This window comes from Scleropages formosus, chromosome 2, assembly GCF_900964775.1.
Source record: "Scleropages formosus chromosome 2, fSclFor1.1, whole genome shotgun sequence".
NCBI lineage: Eukaryota > Metazoa > Chordata > Actinopteri > Osteoglossiformes > Osteoglossidae > Scleropages > Scleropages formosus.
In genome coordinates this window covers 15,734,183-15,753,770 of record NC_041807.1, presented here as the reverse complement: position 1 = coordinate 15,753,770, position 19,588 = coordinate 15,734,183, and the positions used below count along the sequence as shown (strand labels likewise).

The 19,588-nt window shown below is 44.2% G+C and overlaps 1 protein-coding gene across 14 annotated transcripts in view; it reads right to left on the bottom strand.

Annotated features, from left to right (window-relative positions):
• nrcama (neuronal cell adhesion molecule a) overlaps positions 1 to 19,588 on the bottom strand; it is a 62,590-nt gene that overhangs the window by 9,916 nt on the left and 33,086 nt on the right. For 6 of the 14 annotated variants that reach the window (XR_001965918.2, XM_018747358.2, XM_018747365.2 and 3 more), the window contains 23 exons: positions 15,157 to 15,322; positions 13,627 to 13,644; positions 13,108 to 13,213; positions 12,709 to 12,902; positions 12,185 to 12,307; positions 11,548 to 11,718; positions 11,096 to 11,152; positions 10,053 to 10,164; positions 9,762 to 9,946; positions 9,519 to 9,650; positions 9,175 to 9,318; positions 7,697 to 7,808; positions 6,908 to 7,074; positions 6,567 to 6,714; positions 5,887 to 6,011; positions 5,370 to 5,399; positions 4,588 to 4,689; positions 4,030 to 4,227; positions 3,848 to 3,918; positions 2,981 to 3,206; positions 2,388 to 2,503; positions 1,602 to 1,806; positions 1,271 to 1,393 (listed from right to left, as the gene is read on the bottom strand). Coding sequence is in view for 13 of the 14 variants with exons in the window: in XM_018747358.2 (XP_018602874.1) it covers positions 1,271 to 1,393; positions 1,602 to 1,806; positions 2,388 to 2,503; positions 2,981 to 3,206; positions 3,848 to 3,918; positions 4,030 to 4,227; positions 4,588 to 4,689; positions 5,370 to 5,399; positions 5,887 to 6,011; positions 6,567 to 6,714; positions 6,908 to 7,074; positions 7,697 to 7,808; positions 9,175 to 9,318; positions 9,519 to 9,650; positions 9,762 to 9,946; positions 10,053 to 10,164; positions 11,096 to 11,152; positions 11,548 to 11,718; positions 12,185 to 12,307; positions 12,709 to 12,902; positions 13,108 to 13,213; positions 13,627 to 13,644; positions 15,157 to 15,265 (2,974 nt within the window). In the remaining variant the exon portion in view is untranslated. The remainder of the gene's footprint in view (positions 1 to 1,270; positions 1,394 to 1,601; positions 1,807 to 2,387; positions 2,504 to 2,980; positions 3,207 to 3,847; positions 3,919 to 4,029; positions 4,228 to 4,587; positions 4,690 to 5,369; positions 5,400 to 5,886; positions 6,012 to 6,566; positions 6,715 to 6,907; positions 7,075 to 7,696; positions 7,809 to 9,174; positions 9,319 to 9,518; positions 9,651 to 9,761; positions 9,947 to 10,052; positions 10,165 to 11,095; positions 11,153 to 11,547; positions 11,719 to 12,184; positions 12,308 to 12,708; positions 12,903 to 13,107; positions 13,214 to 13,626; positions 13,645 to 15,156; positions 15,323 to 19,588) is intronic. The other 8 variants (XM_018747364.2, XM_018747369.2, XM_018747370.2 and 5 more) reach the window with 5 other exon arrangements.

The window sequence follows — 19,588 nt, the reverse complement described above, 5'->3', positions numbered from 1 at the left end:
CTCTTGGTTGCGCTGCCTCCGGTAGTGTATGTTTATGTTAGAGCTTTAATCCAATCATATTTCAGCCATCATCTGTTGCCAGGGTCAAAGAAATCTGCCTTGAGGCCTTCAGAATCAACAGTGCGGGCGCCTGTAGCTTAAAATAAATGGCAACGAAACTGTTGCTTTAACCAATCAGATTTTGAGTTGGCGACACCGGGGCCATCTAGAAGGCGTACAGTAACGTCGGCATTTTCACGTCCTTCGATTGGATGGTGAGAGAGCGTACTAGTCAGAGGTAGCAAACCGCATCTGTAGCGAACTGCGCAAGCTGAAATATATTCCTGTAGATTTAATAGCTATTTTTCCAACCCACGATGGCCGACAGAGGAGAAGAAATTGATTTGGTCGCAGATATACTAACAAAGCCATTTTCAAGACGGACTTTTCAAGAAAAGAGGGACATCGTGAGGAAAGGTCGGCCAACCCCGAAGCTAGCAAGCCTGTCCCAGCCGGGGAAAGGGTTTGTCCGCCACTTTCGATTCAGTAAGTACGAGCGGTACCCTTGGCTCACGGCCTCCGAGGGTCACTGCAAATTGTATTGCTGGAAATGCCTCTTATTTGCAGTTGATCGACTTGGTGTTTGGAGCCACACTGGGTTTGCAAACTTGAGTTGTCTAACCAAGGCAGCAGCGAAATTTGTGCCATACTTTTGATTGTTCAAAACAACTGGTAAGCTTTTTCAAGAACCATTTATGCTTTTGCGTTTTCTTTCCTGCAGAATTTGCACAAAAACACACAATTTGCCTTAATTTCAAATCCCCGGGAAAACTGTAATCCCCGGGGTTTCTGTGGTCGGAGAACTCAAAAGGTACTACAAAAATGCACGGAAAATCCGGGGGTGCACTGTATTTTTCTAATTTTATTAGGTTAATATTGATGCTTCTGCTAGAGATGATGTATGTGGCGCAGCTGTGGCTGCAGTGAAAGGAGACTTGTTGAATTGTGTTGATTGGGTTTCTCGCTTTAGTAATGGCATTCATTCTCGCTGCATGAGATACCTGTCTGTGATGCGTTTCTGTATAATACTGATGGTTTCTATAGCCGTGGCATCATAATGATGGTATTAAGAGGTGGATTAATTCAGGTAGGACACCACTGAAGGCCTAGGTGTGAAATGCACGGCCCGCCACCGGTGTTTCAAACTTCAAAATGGGTAATAATATAAAGATACCCACCAAATATGTAGCTTTAGCTAGAAATGGTAACAACGTGCAATGAGAGGACTCACTCGGCTGGTATCTGAGAGTGTAGCCCGTCAAGCGACCATTGGGCTCTTTGGGAGGCCCCCACACCACGGTCAGGGAGTCCAGCGTGGGGTTTGTGACCCTGACGAATTCGGGATTCCCAGGAACTTCAAAAAGACAGATGTGACCATGACAGGGTGAGCGGAGAAAACTCTACAGAGCAGGGTGAACGTACACTGAGGAATAGCAGAGGTTATTCTTTGAACAACACACTATACGTTACTGGACATTCACTGTTTTGCTACAGTTGTATTCGGCTAATTCCCGTATCACATCAAGAGCCAGGGAATGAAACTCTCAGCCTGTGACTCCTACCTCCCTCAGGGGTCTCAAACTGCTGACTGGAGCTTGGTGGACCCTCGCCCTTCCCGTTGACAGCCCTCACGTTGAAGCTGTAGAGGCTGTAGGGCTGCAGTCCAGGGAGCATTCCATGGGTCCTGTTCCCACTAAAGGTCAGGTTCTTCTGTTCTTCCACATGGGGGTCTTGTGCTTCGAGACTCCTTTCCCTCCAGTAGTAGACCTAATAGAGGTAGAATAGCAGCTAGAGCTGCTGCTTTTCAGTTCTGCAGGTTCAAGTCGCACCTCCTCCTGTAGTATCTTTAAGGTACCGCTGAATTGCTCCAGTAAAAATTACCCAGCTGTAAATAACTGTAAATAGCTTTAGAGAAAAATGTTGGTAAATTCCATCCATCCACCCATTTTCTGAAATACAGATCATCTGCTGGTGCTAAACAGGGTCGCGGTGAACCGGAGCTTATCCCAGAAGCATTGGGTGCAAGACTAAGGGGTATACACCTTGAATGGGATGCCAGTCCGTCACAGGTGGCCACTCACACACACACTACGGGCAATCACTCACCCGTTCACACACTACGGGCAATTTAGCACCACCAGTCGTGTTGGCTAAATTAATAAACGTCAATGTAGGCCAGGTTCGTGGAGCACATACACATGAGGTGGCACTCTAATCCCAACTAGTGTTATAAGTTTTGACTGACTTTTATTTTTATGCTCTTTTGCATAGCACATAAATACAGAATAAATGTTAGGTAATTTTGTCTGGACATCCCTTTGCAGACTGAACCAGGTCGGTGCTCGTACCGTATAGCCCTTCAGACGGCCCTGGACCAAGGGCTGAGGGACGGGCACCCACTGGACCTCTGCCAAGGAGCTGTTCTTCACCAGGGCCTTCACTCCCTGCGGGGGGGCTGTAGGGACTGTCAGAGAGGGGGAAGAGGGCGACATTCCACATTACAGCAACCCTTGACAGCAACTCATAGCACGGAGTCATTTCATCCAGACTCACGCCACACAGCTACTGTCAAAAACTACTAAAGAGACAATAAAACCCCTGTGAAATCTGTGTGGTGTGTCAAGGGAAGGAGGGGTTACAGTATTCAGGGAATCTTACTGCGAATTTAGAATGGTATGGTATCTAAACTGCTTCTGCAAATACCAGGCTGTGCTGAAAATATGAGGAGGGACTATAAATACATAATAATGACTAAAGATATTTCAGAATGTGCTCACTGTGTCAGAATGAATTCCAATGTAATACCTAGCATGAACCCACATTGTCAGAGGATTGTATTTATGTTGCATGCATGATATAGATGAGTAAAAGTGGAGAGGGGTGGAAAATATTCAGTTAAACCCATATCTCCCCTGCCTTGTGTCCCTCGGTAGACACTCACAGTCTTCCCCTGAGTACCCAAGGACCGCCTCTGGTTCTGGACTGCTCCCATAGTCATTGACCGCCTGCACCTTCACCTCGTACGGGACAAAGGTCTTCGTGCCCGACACCACGAACTTGGACACGTTGGCTACCCTCACGGAATTCCAGTCCGTTTCCACATCCTTCTGCCTCCACATGACCTTGTACTGGAGTCCCGGCCCATTGGACTGCAGGCCGGTCAGCGGCTGCGTTTGTGACATGTACGTCTTAGATGCACTATGTTTACGGTGTCTTTTCACAGCATCGTAGCAAACAAAACAATAATGACACTAACCAAGATACAAACAGTGTCTACACAATCAACAAAACACAGCGGTCATCTTGGACAAAGTCATAAGCTAAAAACAGGAAGAAAAATGATGAGAAAAATGCCTCTTTAAATTATATAGCACCGTGACTTGTGACCTATGACACAATGCAGAAAACAGTTATATTTACTTCACTACGTATACTAAAATTTTTGCAGAAATGACATGTTTCAGAATTGTTCTTGGCACTGATGCTTTTTAGTTTTACTGAAAGACAATTGAGAAGGACATTTATATTTTTTCCATTAGTTAAAGCTGAACATTGAAGCTATTAACATTGTTAGTGGTTCAGAACATCTATAAAGCCTAACTGGAATCAAAGTAACTCGCAATAAACTTTGAACTGTTTTTTTGATTTTATACATTTTTGCATGTATTCAAAACAATTCTTGCATGAATATTTTCACTTTCCTTGAGAATTTTGTTAACAGTAGGCCTACCGTAATGTAAGTATTTTTTTGAGTACTACTGTATATCTGTGATACAGAGTACTTTTGAAATTTTTCAGCACTTCATACCTTCCACGATATCACTAAGTTGTCACGTTCGGTTCCTTCAGCCTCTACTCCAGAAGGATTCTCCTCGGGAGCTGAAAGAGAGTGAGCCAAACTGAGGGATGAATGAGGCAACAGGATGACTGCAAATAGGCTCACTGTGAACTGACATTCTGCACTGGAGTGGTGGGGGAGGAAGTCCTAACCTGCCGGGTCAGTTTTGTACTGCCGGGATGTGGAGCTGGGCTTGCTCAGGCCCACCTCATTGAGTGCCAGTACCCTAAAGGTGTAGTGAACATAAGGGGAGAGTTTCAGCTGGGCCGTGGACTTTGTCCCAGGGACCTCGGTCAGGTTGTGCCAAACGCCTTGTTCGTGAAGTGCATCCTCATACTGGATGATGAATTCTGCAACAGAATCAGATACCAGATGAATGGTAAAATCCTGAACACTCGAATGGGAAACATTTCCCCTTAGATTGGTGCCTGGGACCCCCAGGGCCAGCAGGTGGCGTAGAGTAGTTCGCATCACCATCTTCTCCTCAAAGAATTGAATTCCATCGCCTTCATAGTACCCTCAGTCAAGGTACTCACCGTGAATTAACACAGTACAAATTACCCATCTGCATAAATAATAAAAATAATAAAAAATAATTCAAAGTAATTTGACACTTTAAGGCACTTTGAAGAAAACATCACCTAAATGAATAAATATCATGTCTGAGCAAGGCTCTTTTCGTGGAATCATCGTGAGAAACGGACACATACTCTGGATGGGGCTGTTGTTATCGTCTCCTGAGACCCAGGTTAGCTGGACACTCCTCTGCTGTGGGTCTGTGAGCTCCAGGTCTGTTGGGGGATCCGGTTGTTCTGCAAAAGAAGCTTTTTTGGGTACAGTTGCTTCCTTCATCACATCACTGATGTATGGTGGGAATTTTCTTGTATATATAGTTAGGAGATACACACAAAAACCCAACACAATACCTGGAAAAAACAACTTGAGACAAAAAAGACTAAAACTATGGTATAACTCTCTAAAGAAGCTAAATTAATTTTCTGTTCCAGCAATGGTGACATGAAAAATGAAAACTGCATATAAATTCAGTGGTCTGAGAACAACCAACTGGTTATTACTCAGAAACAATAAAAATCAAATAGATTTTTGGTGTAAATAAAAGAAAGCAGGATGGTTGATTCTTCAGACATAGAATGGAGTCTGCAGTTTGGCTAATAAAACAAATATGACATTCATCAATGACAGGTTTCTCTGTTCTTAGCAACATGGACGTTAAACAGAAATGGACAGAAATGTGAAAGTCAAAAGAGGTACACACTCTGTCTGTCAGAGCAATGATGATGTCACACACATGCTCACAAACACACACAAACGCACGATGTGCAACGTGCACACGGGGCAAATATTGTCACACCAGGACATGCTTTGGTTTGAAGGGCGAAAGTGAAACTGAAAAGACGTGAAAAGCAAGACAACAGGAACAGAAGATGACAGATGCGAAGAGGGGCAACCAGGCAAAGGGGCCACATTTTACCGTAGACAATAGCTGGAGTCGGAGTTGCCTCTGACAGGAAGACAGCAAGAGCAGAAGAGGAGTTAGGAGTTAGTAACACAAGAGCAAGAAAGTCTCCGCGTAGACGGGTTAGCAAGTAACCATTCACACATTCTCATTCCACACTGTCAAACACCACAATATTTACACAGGAACATCTAGACCGGAGATCCACTGCGGGTACTAATGTTATCAATTATACTAACTAATAATCTTGCAATAACACTAATCAATAATATTAAAGAATCCACATTTACCATAATGAATGCATTTCAAAATTCGGTATTATCTGTAAAAACATAAATAACACAAAAAAGCACACAAAAATGGCATGTTAAAGCAGAGCTGTCAAGATGTATACCTGCAGAAAGAAACTGTTTGGAAGAAGCTTGTCAAAAGATTCAGAGTACAGATGTGAATAAAGTGATCTGAGCTACTGCTTTTGAATTATCGGCGAAATAAAGCGTTATGAAAACAGGGACCATGCGGAAACTCGTACCGACGACTGTGAGCATGGCGCTGGCTGAGTCCTGGTCCAAGGTTGTGTTCATAATGCAGGTGTAGGTGCCCGCATCCACCTCTGTCACGTCATTGATGGTCAGGCTGTCCGCATCCACCACAAACCTTCACGCAGAGGGAGACAGTGCGTCTATACCTGGAGTCTAGGGAGCCCAACGAGGCTGAGTCGGGCCTGTTAACCAGCGGGTGTAAAGTATCGAATGATGCATGCTTTCATGTGTTTTTGAGAAGGTGCTGCTCTCACTTGAAGAAAACAGTTTTCAGAATCAGAATCAGAACAAGCTTTATTGCCAAGTATGTTCACACATACAAGGAATTTGTCTTGGTGACAGAAACTTCCACAGCACAGACACAGATGAGAAGATAGAATATGTGAATAAAGGATAAAAAGTATATAATAATACCCAATATACAAAAATAGCTGCTAGACATAATATGTATGTACAGGTATGTCCTATACAAATGCAAGGAAATGTGAGTAAGACATATGATGCGATAAATAGATATAAATATAAACATAAATTTTCCAGCTAAGCTTAAATCCATAATAGCAGAAATCCATGAGAGAGGCCTCATTAAAATATTTTTAATACTGCACTGTCAACATCAATCTGAAACACTCATTTGGCTGTAGCTGAGAAATGGAAGGGAGACACATACCTCTCATCGTCCGGCAACTCTTGGTTGTCTTTCTGCCAGATCATGGTGGGAATGAGTGTGGGGTCATGCTTCACCTTGCACTCAAAAACCACATTCTGGTTCCTCTGGGCAACCTTGTACTCAGGTTGCTTGAGGATCCTGGTGGGCTCTGGGAAGAGGGGAGTTCAAAGAAACATTCCTCAAATGAACACGATGAGAATTACCCCAGCATCAGAGACGACAAAAACAGAATAACTTCCGATTTCTCTATATCGCATCTTGAAAATGTAATATGACAATGCAAGGCTCTTTAATATCATATTAACAAGTGTTCCTTAACAGATGTTTGAAATGTCGCTCACCTTTGACCTCCAGGTGGACAGAGTTCTCCGTTTTGCCAAGGGAGTTCATGGCCACACAAGTGTACTTGCCGCTGTTGGCCTTCTGAGCCACATGGATCTCCAGCGTACCATTCTTGTGCTGCACGTAGGGGTCCCCGTCAAGCACACTCGTCTGGCTGTCCTTGAACCTATGCAGGAGTCGTGTAGCAGTACTGCTGGCATTGCAGCCATCACATGACAATGCCTGAAAATCTGAGCCTTCCTGGACAAGTATGGACCTCAAGATAATTAATGATAATGAATGAAGACAATGCAAGACTACTCCTCAGGGAATTCCTTTCCCGTGTTAAGTATGGCATATTGTTTATGTTTTTATTATAGTATATTGTAAGATGTTCTTTCTAATCTAGTACCGACGAGCTGTCTTCAGGTGCCTTCAGTTCAGATCTCCCAGATTCTAATGAGAGAAGCAATGAATCGAATGGTGACAGCTGCCTGGTTCTTCTCACAGGAGGACAGAGAGACACAATTTCTGAATTCAGTTATGTCACACGAATGTATGAAACACCAAGTCACATTTTAGAAGGAACATATCTGCCACCTGAGGTTAGGTTTCTGAAACCAAAAGAGAGCTCTCCACTTGCTGAAGTGAGGTGAGTTCATCACCAAATTAGTGCTCCTAACCACTATGAGCATAAAATTAAAAGGAAGTGCTAACGAGAGTCACAGACTGGACAAAATGACTTTACAGAGTAAGAAATACCTAAATTCTGCTATAAAAGAACATATGTATTCAACACAGGAATGTACCATGTAACCTTTGGGATAGGGGACCCAAAGTTTGCACAGTCCAGCAAGGCAGGACTGTTGGTGATGACCTGATAAATTTTGTTTGGTGGGGTCAGCATCCTTGGTGGCTCCGCTGCAAAACACAAAGTGCTTTTGTTACGGTTCAATCAGAGCTCAACATCAAAACCTTTTTACCTTGTAGAAAACTACGGTTTTCAGAACGTAAGCCAAGATGTTGATATACTGGTACCTAGTGTTATGACAAAGTGCGTTTATTTCAAATTTATTCCACTGTTCTATTTTCTAATTTCTCTGTTGCAGAGTGAAAAACAGCTACCACTTCTGCTTGGGTTCAGCAAATGCACTCATAGGGAATAGAAACAAAAATGATGGGTGTGGGGTATATTTGAGCCAACACTTTTTTTTTTACTGTATTACTGCTATTTTCAAGACTTTGTAGAAATTGCCCAGCAAATAAACACAGGTACATTTCTATTTTTTCGCTTTCCTGGCTGCAAACTTAAATGGAATAGTTGCGGACACGCGTTTTTTTGTAATGCATCAGCGTCTTCGATGCAGTCAGTGCTGTGGAAGTTTACCATGGGGTTGGCATTTAAGGCGAAACACTTTTCAATTTGTTCTCTTCCCAATCCCCCTAGAATAGCAGAGGAGGATGACTGTATGTCTATGTGAACAACAGTTGGTGCAGTAGGCTATACATTCCCCCACAAGCCAAGGTTACGTTTGCATTAGAAAAGCTACATGAAAGGACTTCAAAGTTTCAATCTAATTCTTATTTGTTTATTTATTTAAGTATTATTTCTTTCTGATACTGTTGTTCTGAGGGCTGCCAGATAAAATTTCGTCCTATTGCATACGATGACAATTAAGCATCTCATCTCATCTCTCATTATGCTGCAACCCATCCTCCTTCCTCTATCCTGCCGTGGTGCCCGATGGAGGAACACGTCGCTGCCTCACGTGTAGAACGGAGACACAACACACTGAACAGCATGTTGTGGAAATAAGTTATTTATTCTGTGCCATTTCACAGTAAACTTATCTTTAATGTTAATTCACGTTAATAAATGATAATAAACCAGTGTCCCATCCCTACTGCACCCTGTCTCACACTTTATGTTTCCAGTATAGAGGGTCACTAAGATCCTGCACTGAATAAGCTGTTGAGAGTAGAATAATTAGTCTTACAGCAAAGTTTCATTCACTTTAGTTTTATCTAATGTTTATAACAGTACCTAACATATAAATAATTTGAGCAACTAAGCTGTATTATCAGGCTTTTATAAGTTGAGACAAATTGGGAGGACTTAGCAAACAATACGGAGCTATAATCCGACTGCTGGCCCCGGATAAGTTGCGGTACAAGAGTGTACATCCCTGCCCATGCAATAATGTTTCACGCTAAGACTTCCACAACTGAAAAGGGCGCCAAGTGAGAACGTAGCAGTGCATTCCGCACGCAGATCTGTGGAACTCACCTAGTACATTAACAAAAGCGTTGCCCAGCAGATAGCCAAATTCATTAGAGGCATTGCATTGGTAAACAGCGCTGGATCCAGCCTGAACATGTGTAAAGATGATGCTGTCGTCTTCCACCTTCCTGTTGTGGTCTGTGGGTGAGTCTATCAAGGGATCACAGTGTGTATACATGTTCATTTGAAAAATCACTGTCTAATTATTCAGTGTATTAAATTATCTTACAACATGACTTCTACAGAGTGATATAAGAAATGAGAAGAAAACAGTGAGATGTTTGGAGAGGATCTGAATGTGTGACTGAGATGACTGTTAAGTGTGAACTGGTTGCTGGGGCTCCCCTTACTCTCAATAGGAATGCCGTTCATGGACCAAGTTATTGTAGGCTTGGGGTTCCCACTGGCTCTGCAGATGAGAACACCCGTCTCCTTGGGGGCCAGAATGAGATTCGTGGGTGCACTGATCCAGTAGGGAGCAGCTGCAGTGACCAAATTCAGTCCATTAATGACCTCTCATCGAAACACTGTACACAATAAGAGAGCAGTCTGACACAGGACACATGTACATGCACCTCTTGCCTATTACAGACCTTCGACTGTGACTGTGATAATGTGGTGCATTGAGCCCAAGCGGTTCATGGCTGTGCAGCGGTAGCCACCAGCATCTGCTTCAGTCACGTCGGAAATCCGCAGTGTCTTCTGGAAGCTGAGGAAGGAGACCCGGTCGCTGGGTAGCTCTCCGCTCTCCTTCCTCCAGGTGATTTCTGGGGTTGGCCTGATATTCCAAGTTGTTTTGAAGAAATACAAAAACGCATTTACGAAGCATCAACAGAAAAGCTGGTGATGTTCATTTAAATTTTTTTAAGCCCAAAGCAACTCACAGGCCCTCGGCGATGCACTCGAGCTCCAGAACCTCTCCCCTCAGGACCATCGCTGTGCTGGTGGTGCCATGCGGCACCATTAATTTCGGGGGACGCTCTCCGGCAGGACTGTCTGCAAGTCAGAAACAACTTGAGAAGCTAGCAGACCCACCCTTTCATGCAGAAACCAGTGTCTGCGACTCTAAAAACTCAGGCTTCAGTGGAACCAGTCTGCATTTCTTAGGCTATCCTGCAGGGTTATGATGGCAGAGAGACCATACATCTATCAGCTCTACAAGGTGCAAGAAGCTGCTAGCTCATCCATGAAAAGCAGCTTCTCACCACTGCCATCACATTTAATCCTCTGATTTATTGTCCTAGACAACACAGAGGTAATACTCAGATGGGCCACCACAACTAATGCGCAAAAGATGATATCACAAAAGGAAACAAGGTTCCACAAACAGAGAGGTGGAATGGAATGAGAGTCTAAACAAAGGGATAAAGTCATGGAAGAATGAGAGGACTGATAAGGAGAAGTTATAGGTGCAACTAGATCCACTATATGTTCCTGTTCAGTTTTTCAGCCTCAAGAGGTTACAAGAGGATTGCTGGGAATGCATTGCTGCTCACAGACCACTGCTTCCAACTTTATCAGTGACTGAGAAACAAACATAAAACTAAAGTAAGATATTATTACTCACTGCTGTAATAAAAAGGCTATTTTTTGGTTCAGTTTGTATCATTTTGTGAAAACTTATGTGACATCCAGTGTACGATATTCTATGTCACATCTTCAAGAGAATCACAAGCGGAAATTTTTAATTAGGCTTCAGTTTTCCTGGACAGAACACAGAAAAAGTTTATCTACTAGGAGGAGTTAATCTTTTCTACTTCATGATTCAACAGAGATCTAACATTTAACGGAGAAGACAAAGTTAATTTTAAATGTTAAATGTACGATTTGGGAAGGAAGTCAGGGTTGGAGGTTAAAGTTGGAGGTTTCAAGTTAATGTTCACTCGTGTTAAACTGGAGGTGATACACTAGGGGCGCCAGCACTCACCACTAAAAAAATCAGTGTCATTCAAAAAAGCTGCCATTGTCTCATTGATTGCATCCACTGTAACACAACAGAAAATCGTGGCAACATTGAACACATCCAATGCCATTAATGTGGGGAATTCGAGGAAAAAAAAAAAAAAACATAGAAAAACAGCACAAATAAAATATGTTGAAAATAAAGATGAGCATAATCAAATACTGATGAAAATACAGGAAGACAGAAAGACTGCATTTAAAAGACAAGATCTCCCATGAGGTTAGACTAAACCAGTTGATACTCGTCCACATCGAACACCTGAATCACAGCCCTTGCAGTGGGACTGAGCCCAAGGCCTGTTTTGCTTATTCAGCGATGTATAGAACGCAGAAAGCTGATCCTGAAATGTCCTTCCTTTAAAAATTCTATTGAAGGTGGGGGGCAGGTCACATGACTGTGTGGTGAGGCACACTCACTGTTCAGCACATTAACCGTGATGGGCTGCTTTTGTTGGATGGTCTGGGTGTGGGGGAACCGAGCGTAGCAGATGTAGTCGCTGCGCGTGTCCTCCATCTGCACATTGGAGAAGTACAGGTCCCCGTTCAAGGCCTGCGAAACTCGACTGCTCTGTGGAAGTCTCTGGAAATCTGTGCAGAAACAGAGCAGTTGGCATTGGCAGCAGCTGTTGTTGAGAACTTACATATGTGACTAAGAACGCGCAACGCTGAAGACGTGCAAGATTAAGGTGAGCTTCCATTCCACCGCGATGGAACTCCAAAAATCTCACAGCTGTTACTTGTTGAGAGCTAAATAAAGAAGACAAAAGCAGCTAAATACTGTAAATATTTCAGATGGGATGAAAATGGTAGTATAATCAATATGGTAAATCCAAGGTTACCACAATTTTTGATCCCATCGATCTGTTGCCACCAATGAGCATTTATCTCCAAACAGACCTGTCAATAATGCATCCCATAAAAGGAACACGGAGCTCATTTCAAGATTCTGCCACGCAGTCTCGGAACTGAGGCATCCAGATGCGACATATGTTTATCTTGAGACCTTCGCACACAGACATGCTATGCTGTGTAGCCACGGCCCTGACCGACTTACTGTTGTCCATCCAGAAGATGATGGGTGGTGGGAGCCCAGCCGGGGGTCTGCAGGGCAGGACCAGAGATACCCCTTCCTGCACGATGATGGGCTCGTTCCTCTCCTTTGCCCACAAGGGGGACCCTGTGAGCACGAAAAGAAAAAATACACCAGAGGACGTGCTGAGGTATACAGCGCCGTGTCAACTTCACACACCTGGCCAACTACACTTCCCTCATCACTAGAGGGCACTACATCTAAAGCGATACACATAAATAGAGAAGCACAGTTCTCTGCCACCCAGGACACGCATTGTCACCGAAACACAGATTGTGGAGCATTGCAGAAAATTTAAAGATGGTGCACTTAGGGGCTGTGTAAAAAAAGAAAAGGCAAGAAAGTGCCTTGGAAGCACAGCAGATATCTGAAATTCACAAGGTTCTTGTAAGGAATACGTCAAAGGGATACACACAGATGGGAGAAGGTGTCAAGTGTTACAGGTACAGGAAGTATGCGAGTATGGTCAAGCAGCCCCGTTGTCTTACTGGACTGGCGGATGACGATGTTGTTGGACACCGCGGTGCCGTGCTCATTCCGAGCCATGCACTGGTAGATGCCTTCATAGGCTTCAGCCTTCTCCCCGCTGATGTCAATGACCAGGGTCCCAGAGCTTGGCTTCATGATCACCTTGGGGTCCCGGTCAATGTCGAAGTGCGTTCCGTTCCTGGTCCATGAGAAGCTGTGGAAAAAGCAGCAACATCGTAACTATTGTATCGGTAAACTCAAAGTTGACCGTTAGATATTATTTTTAGGAACCCAACCAAAGAGTGCAACTCTTATGTAAACCATGAATGTGTTACTTCACACGTAAGATCAGTGACTCAGGTTAGGCTAAGCTGGGCAATGCAGGACCACCGATGAAGAAGGCCCAGCAGTACGATTACCTCGGGTGGGGCTTCCCTTTGGCCTCACAGTAGATCACGATGTTCTCCCGCGGGTCAATGATGTAATCCTTTGGCGACTGGTGAGTTATAGTAGGTGGCTGCGGCACTGTACACAAAAGCCACACAACAGATGAAAAGACACACAAAGCTCACACGCAGTACATGACTACACACCTCAACACAAAAGTAGCTCAAAGCACAGCAAATCTGCATTCGTGAACTTATCACTTTCCACTTTACCACAAAACAGCCACATGCGGCAGCTCAAAAGTTCATCTACGCCCACTGTTTACGCAGTCCACTATCATGCAAAAAGAAAAGCGCATAAAGCAGAGCTCCGGCAAAAATAAAAAACGGAAACAAACAGCCTGATAAATAATTAAAAGCTTTATACATGCAAATCTACTTCCGCTCCGATCTGCATGTAATCCGGAGACCAAAGACACACAAAGTCCAAGCAGAAATGTGCGAATGCACTTCAGGGCACACAGATTCCACACCAGGCAGCGCGTCACTTACATTCTTCCAAAACTTTAGCTTTTTGTCCCCAAGAGCCGGCAGACAAAGAGGCAGACAGTGAGGAAAAGCAGCAGTTAGGGATGGAGGATGAACCAGGAGAGCACACCACCCTGGCATCAACCGGGGTAGCTGGTTTCAGCCACTGCAGCTACCCCAGTGCCCGTCCACTTGTCACATTTTCATATGCAAAACTCATGTATCGTCTGACGATTGAAGGACTTCTGAGCGGGTGGTAGCTTATCAGACGCTTTTATTCACAGCATACTGCAACTTTTCCCATTTGGGCAAGTACAATATTTTACTAATGCAGTTGGGTTCAAATACTTGTTCATACTGGTGTGGTTGAGCCCCTGGGAGGCTCTGGTCTTAACCACTCTGCCACCTGTTGTCCTTACACTGTCCATAATGCTCTTCATAAGGAGCATCAGCTCAGAAGCATAACTGGCATCCGCAGTTTGGCTCCATCCTTTTCCTGCTCGACCTGGTGAGGGTTGCCAACTCACGCCCTTTTCAGGAAGAACATTAAGACACACCTTACTTTCTGGATTACACCGATCCCTACTTTTTCCTCTTTGCCCCTCTTGCTCACTTCTTGCTCTCTCTGAAATTTTCACTGCTCAAAGGAAACAGCTTTCAATCGCATAATTCGTAAAGGAAATCACAGGATGTTCTGTGAAGGACAGACAGCTCCAGGGTCATGGCTGGAAAGTTGGGCTTCAGTGGCGTCACCTGAACTCCTTCTTCCTAAGTAATCTTCTCACTGTACAGGTGGTCCTCGATTTACAACAGATCTGACGTACAACCACCCAGACCTACACCGGCTGTCGCATGAACTTTATTACATTATTGTTGAGTCCCAATGTTTCGCTGTAATAACTAAGAAGGACTGCTCCATCTGCTGCATGAGAACACTGGCTGGCCGCACCGCCTTATTTCTTACTGTTTGGGTCTCAGTCGGTGTCTGGGTGTCTAAGCGGCGACTTTGCTTTGTTTACACTCGCTCAAGTTACTTTTCATTTAAAATGGCAAGCAAAAAAAAAGTGACTGTTCTGGTGTGAAAACAAAAAGCACAAAATAATAGATTTAGAAATGAAAGTGGAAATATAACTGGAGCATGATGAAAATACTGCAGTGCACTTATTCTGCATTAGTATTATTTGAACACAATCAATGTGTAAAACTGGTGGATAAAGTATAACAAAGCCCACTGTACAATGTAGTATTCGTGCTTGTTAATTTTTTATGAATATTCCTTATGTTTCATATACGGTATAACGAGTATAAGGGTACAAAGTCAGGGTATGACAAGATCGCTGGAAAAGTACACTATCATAAATCGAGGACCACCTGTATTTCATTCCTTTCAGCAAACTAGACAGCCACTTTCTGTGGTTTTGATAAACATTAAGAGAAGCAGCTCTAGACCAAGGTAATTTTCACTCAGTCCCTTCCAGTTATTTCACCTCAAGTCCCCTATGTGCAGTAACAAAACATTTCCTTTAATCCCGCTGTCTTGTCTCTGGTACTCACGGTCAAGGGGTACTTCCAGAGCCGTGATCGTGTGGCCCAGGAAGAAAAGAAGCACGACGCCTCCACGTAGCGTGTGTTTTCCCATCCTCTCCATCGCTGGAGGGCACATGATGGCCTCCTGTCTCTGGCCGAAGCAAATCCCCTCCTCTGTCCTGGATCAGGGCAGCTGCGGGGGGGAGGCAGAAAAATCAAGACGGAGGTTCACAGGTTCCGACATTGCCGCACCGCACTGTCACAGATCCATCCTGTGCTATTAATCATGAGTGACATAATTAGAGGAATGAAAATAATCCAGATCGTAACTATAACACCTGGAACACGGAACGTGTGCCAGATCCACACCACGCAGGACTGAACAGGATCCCACAGACAAACTGCTGTCTGGTCTCACCAAGCCAGCCATCAGGTCTGGAAAACACCAGGTCCCTTTCATGAAAAATGCTTAGATCCAGCAGCTGAAAATCAGTTTCCAGGGCAAATAATAGGTGTATAGCTCTAACTGTGCAACCCTAGTTGAGGTAGACGGCTCTCTCCAGACTGCAGGAGGTGCTGCTGGAACTCATCTGCTTCTCTGTGCACTTCTCTTGACACAGTCCTCCACAGGACTGTCTGCTACAGGCTGACCAGTTCTCTCTTCTCCTGCATCCTGCATAAATCACAACACGTCAAAAGCTACTCTCTTCTCCAAACAGACGCATGATTCTAGGATATGTTGATGAAGAATAAACTTTGTACTCTTGCCCTGTTCTAAGAGTTATGATTGTTCTCCACCCCTAACAGCAGTTAAGTTGAAGACAATACAGACAAATCATCTCAGATGAAAGCACTGAGTAGTTGGTTGCAGCTGACGGTCATCCCCATTTCCTGGCATGGAGCTGCTGCTTCAGCCAGGTAAAAGACATTTGTTTTTCACAAATCCAAGCCCATTAAGATAAGTGGAAGACAATCTATAAAGATGCTTCAAGGAGAACAGGGTTTCAGGGCATGGAGTCTGAGCTGAGAGCCCCTTCTGTGAGTGGTACTACTTTGAATCCTCTCACAGGATCATGCTCAGACCCAGGTTTTCTAATGTCAATAGCAGGCTTTATCTGCAAGATGGGACTGAAAGGTGGCCCAGGAAAAAGGCTGAACGAAGGACAAACATGGGATAGAAGATTCAAACTTCATCACTGTGGCCTCTGGTTTCACAACATCAGTGAACACCTTCTCATTACGATTGATTGGTTGATGGATGGATGGATGGATGGATGGATGGATGGATGGATGGATGGATCATGAAAGCCGAGGTTTAAATAGACAACTAGGTGCACGTGCTAGGGAGGCGTAACAGGCCAGTTAGGGGTGTTGGTGTGTTCCTCCCCCTCGCGTATCACGCATTGTGTTTCCCGATTCGGAGGCATCGATATAGCGAGACACCATGCATGGAGTCGGTATTTTCCATGAAAACAGTGAAAGTGTATTCTGTGACACAATACACTAAGTCATAAAGACAGTCAAGCCATTATCGTAGGTCTTCTGGAAAAAGCATTCTGGCAATTAAATGCTCACCACTGATTCCTACGGATGTTTTTAGGTTATAAATTTGCATATTTGTTGTCTGATGCCAAATGTCTCATCTGTTTACAGTTTATAACTACTATGCAGAGGGGAACTTGATTCAGTATGCATACATGTCTTAAGCTATTAGAAGTGGAAATGCAATGATATCAAAGCACCCTTCACTTGAGTCTCTAATCAAACTTTGACATTAGGGTTGTAAACATACCACCTTCACAGCAGGGCAAGCTTTGCCCAGATACTCTTCTTTCTAGGGTGGAACAGGGCGTCAAGACGGTGCAGCAGATAACGCTGGTGCCTCACAGCTTCTGCGCTCCGGGTTTGGACAAGGGTTTGATAGCAGTGCTGTCTGTGTGTGGTTTGAAAGGTTTTCCCGTGTTTATGTGGGTGTTCCTCCCAGGTGCTCCGGTTTCCTCCCACAGTCCTAAGACGTGTTGCAGGTGAATATAAACTGCCCTTAGTGTGTGTACGTTACATTCTTCTGTTATGTGGATGGGTAGATACCTGAAAGTAGCTTAGTACAGTGCATCATGCATTGTAAGTTGTCTTGGACAAAGCTGTCAGTTAAATAATTATTAATAAAAACAGAAAGTCCATGAGGGCAGATGAGTAAAGTCAAATGCAGGACAGCGCTGCTGTCAAGCCTACGCGGCTATCGAAAAGGCAACAACCACGTTCCAACAACGAGATTCCGACTCCGCGCAGGAACCTGCGTGAAGGACTCCATTTGTCAAGTGCAAGTTTTATTTGTCACATACACAACCATACTTACTAGGACGTGCAGTGAAATGCTTTTCCGACTGTCCGTAATACAGACTGGCAGTAGAGATAACATAAATAAGGCAATATAATGAAAGTAGAAGTTAGAAACATACTACAGAAATATGAAGAATATATAATGATGAAAACAGGATAGAATAAATAATAAAGAAAAATAAAAAGAAAGTGGTAAAAAAAATGTGGTCTAAAAATGTGGAATAACAGAAATATAATAAAAATGTATTAGAAATATCCAGCAAAATACGGATTTGGAGCAAAGACGTCAAAAGTGCAGACAGAATATGGCAAAGTGTCATGGTGCACCTTGGCAGCTGCTCCGCTGCTTAGAAATAAACTCTGCGGCCCAACGAAATAAGCTCACCTTTGAACTCTGCCCACGTTTTCCAACATTTTGATTATAATATTATCATTGTAATACATAACATCCAACAGCAAGTGCAATGTAGCACCGCTAAAGCAATTAGGCAGCATGCTGCCATCACACACGTAGGGTGAAGGCAATTATGCTGATTTGACTGAGCAGGTCTGCCGTCACAAATCGCTGGATTACAGACCGTTGGGGGGGGGGGGGGATCATCCAGAATCACGGCCTCCTGCGTCTGCGGGAAGTAGTTAAAGACTAAAAAGGGAAGAGCTCCTAAACATCAACAGAAACACAATATGTTCAAACACTTCACAGAGCAATGACGCAGCAGGCAACACTCGGGCCTCTGGTTTGAGCAAACTGTTAAGTGTTCAGTGCTGAGCTCCACAGTCTTCATCGCCTAATAGCCCTGGTCGTCCACCAGACCGTAATTTTATACCCACAAATTTAGTTGATGAAAACAGGTCAAGAGACAGCGGAAAACCTCCACTAATATCGGAGCGAACGGGAGGAAATGCCTCTGGCCATATTTCCAGGAAGGAGCACCCTCATCGATGAAAACTGCCCTACAAAAGCAATAGACCGGAGGCTACTTCATCTTCCCCATCAGAGCGTGACATCACACTCAAATCAAACGCAGGCCATTAAAACATTACGGCTAATTCCTTCAGCCCCATCGGAATAAAGCCTCGGTCTCGGATACCGTTTTTGATACGCTGCGGTTAATGGAGCAAGTGCCCTTTTCGGCATCAGCTCCCATTTGCTATGGCTGCAGATCCATCAGATATAGACCCTGGGGCCCCCACAATCAGGAACTGCTTTCTATTTATTCATGTTTGCCTAAATCAGCAGTGCCCCCAGGCTCACATACTACAGGGTAGGGGGGCAGAAGGGAGCGCTGCCATTTGTTAATGTTCCCCAAGCTAATGGTCCCCAAGGAAGCCGAGCACAAGCCGCCTGCAGCTCCCCATAGCTGCGGAGCGCAGCGGGCCGCGGAGGACCATTCGACACAGGGAAATTTCCACAATGCCATTTCATTGCCAATTTAAAATTCCATGCAACGTGCGAGCAGCACAGCTACAAGTCCAGAGAACTTTCGTTTTTATTCCTCAACTATGCTACACCATACAAGCCACGATTCGCTAAATTCACTGAAAGACCACGTTCTCTCCTCCACTGAGCTCTTTTCCGCCTCATCCCTGTCCCCCTTCCTAGGTATACTGCATCGCTCTTTCTCTCTCAGCTCCCAAGCTGCACAATGAGCTTCTTCTCAACATAAGTCTGTTGACCTCCAGGTACCCCTTTAAAGACGCAATTTTTCACACAACACGGTTTACTACGCTCTGTAAAATTATTCGGTTAAACTGGTTCTTGTCACTTTATTTTTGTGTAAATCCAGCAGTTTGATCTTGCGTACCCCACAAGGTTATCGTGTGACTGATTACAAGTACGAGACAAGACGTTCCACGCTGAGCTGGGGATTCAAAATACCTTATAGCAATAATATCGTTATTACTTGTTAACTGGCTTAGAATTGTTACTAAATCTAGAATGCCCAGGAGAGGTGGGCAACCACTGGCCTATGGACCCCCAGAGGTTTTTTTTTCTCCCTCAACCTTCAGTGGGGAGTTTCTGTTTCTTTCCCCGGTGGCCAGTAGGCATACTTATAGCTCTACAGCAGTACTTCATTACGGTAGCCATTAGTCGACTGTCTTCTTTGTTTGTATCTGT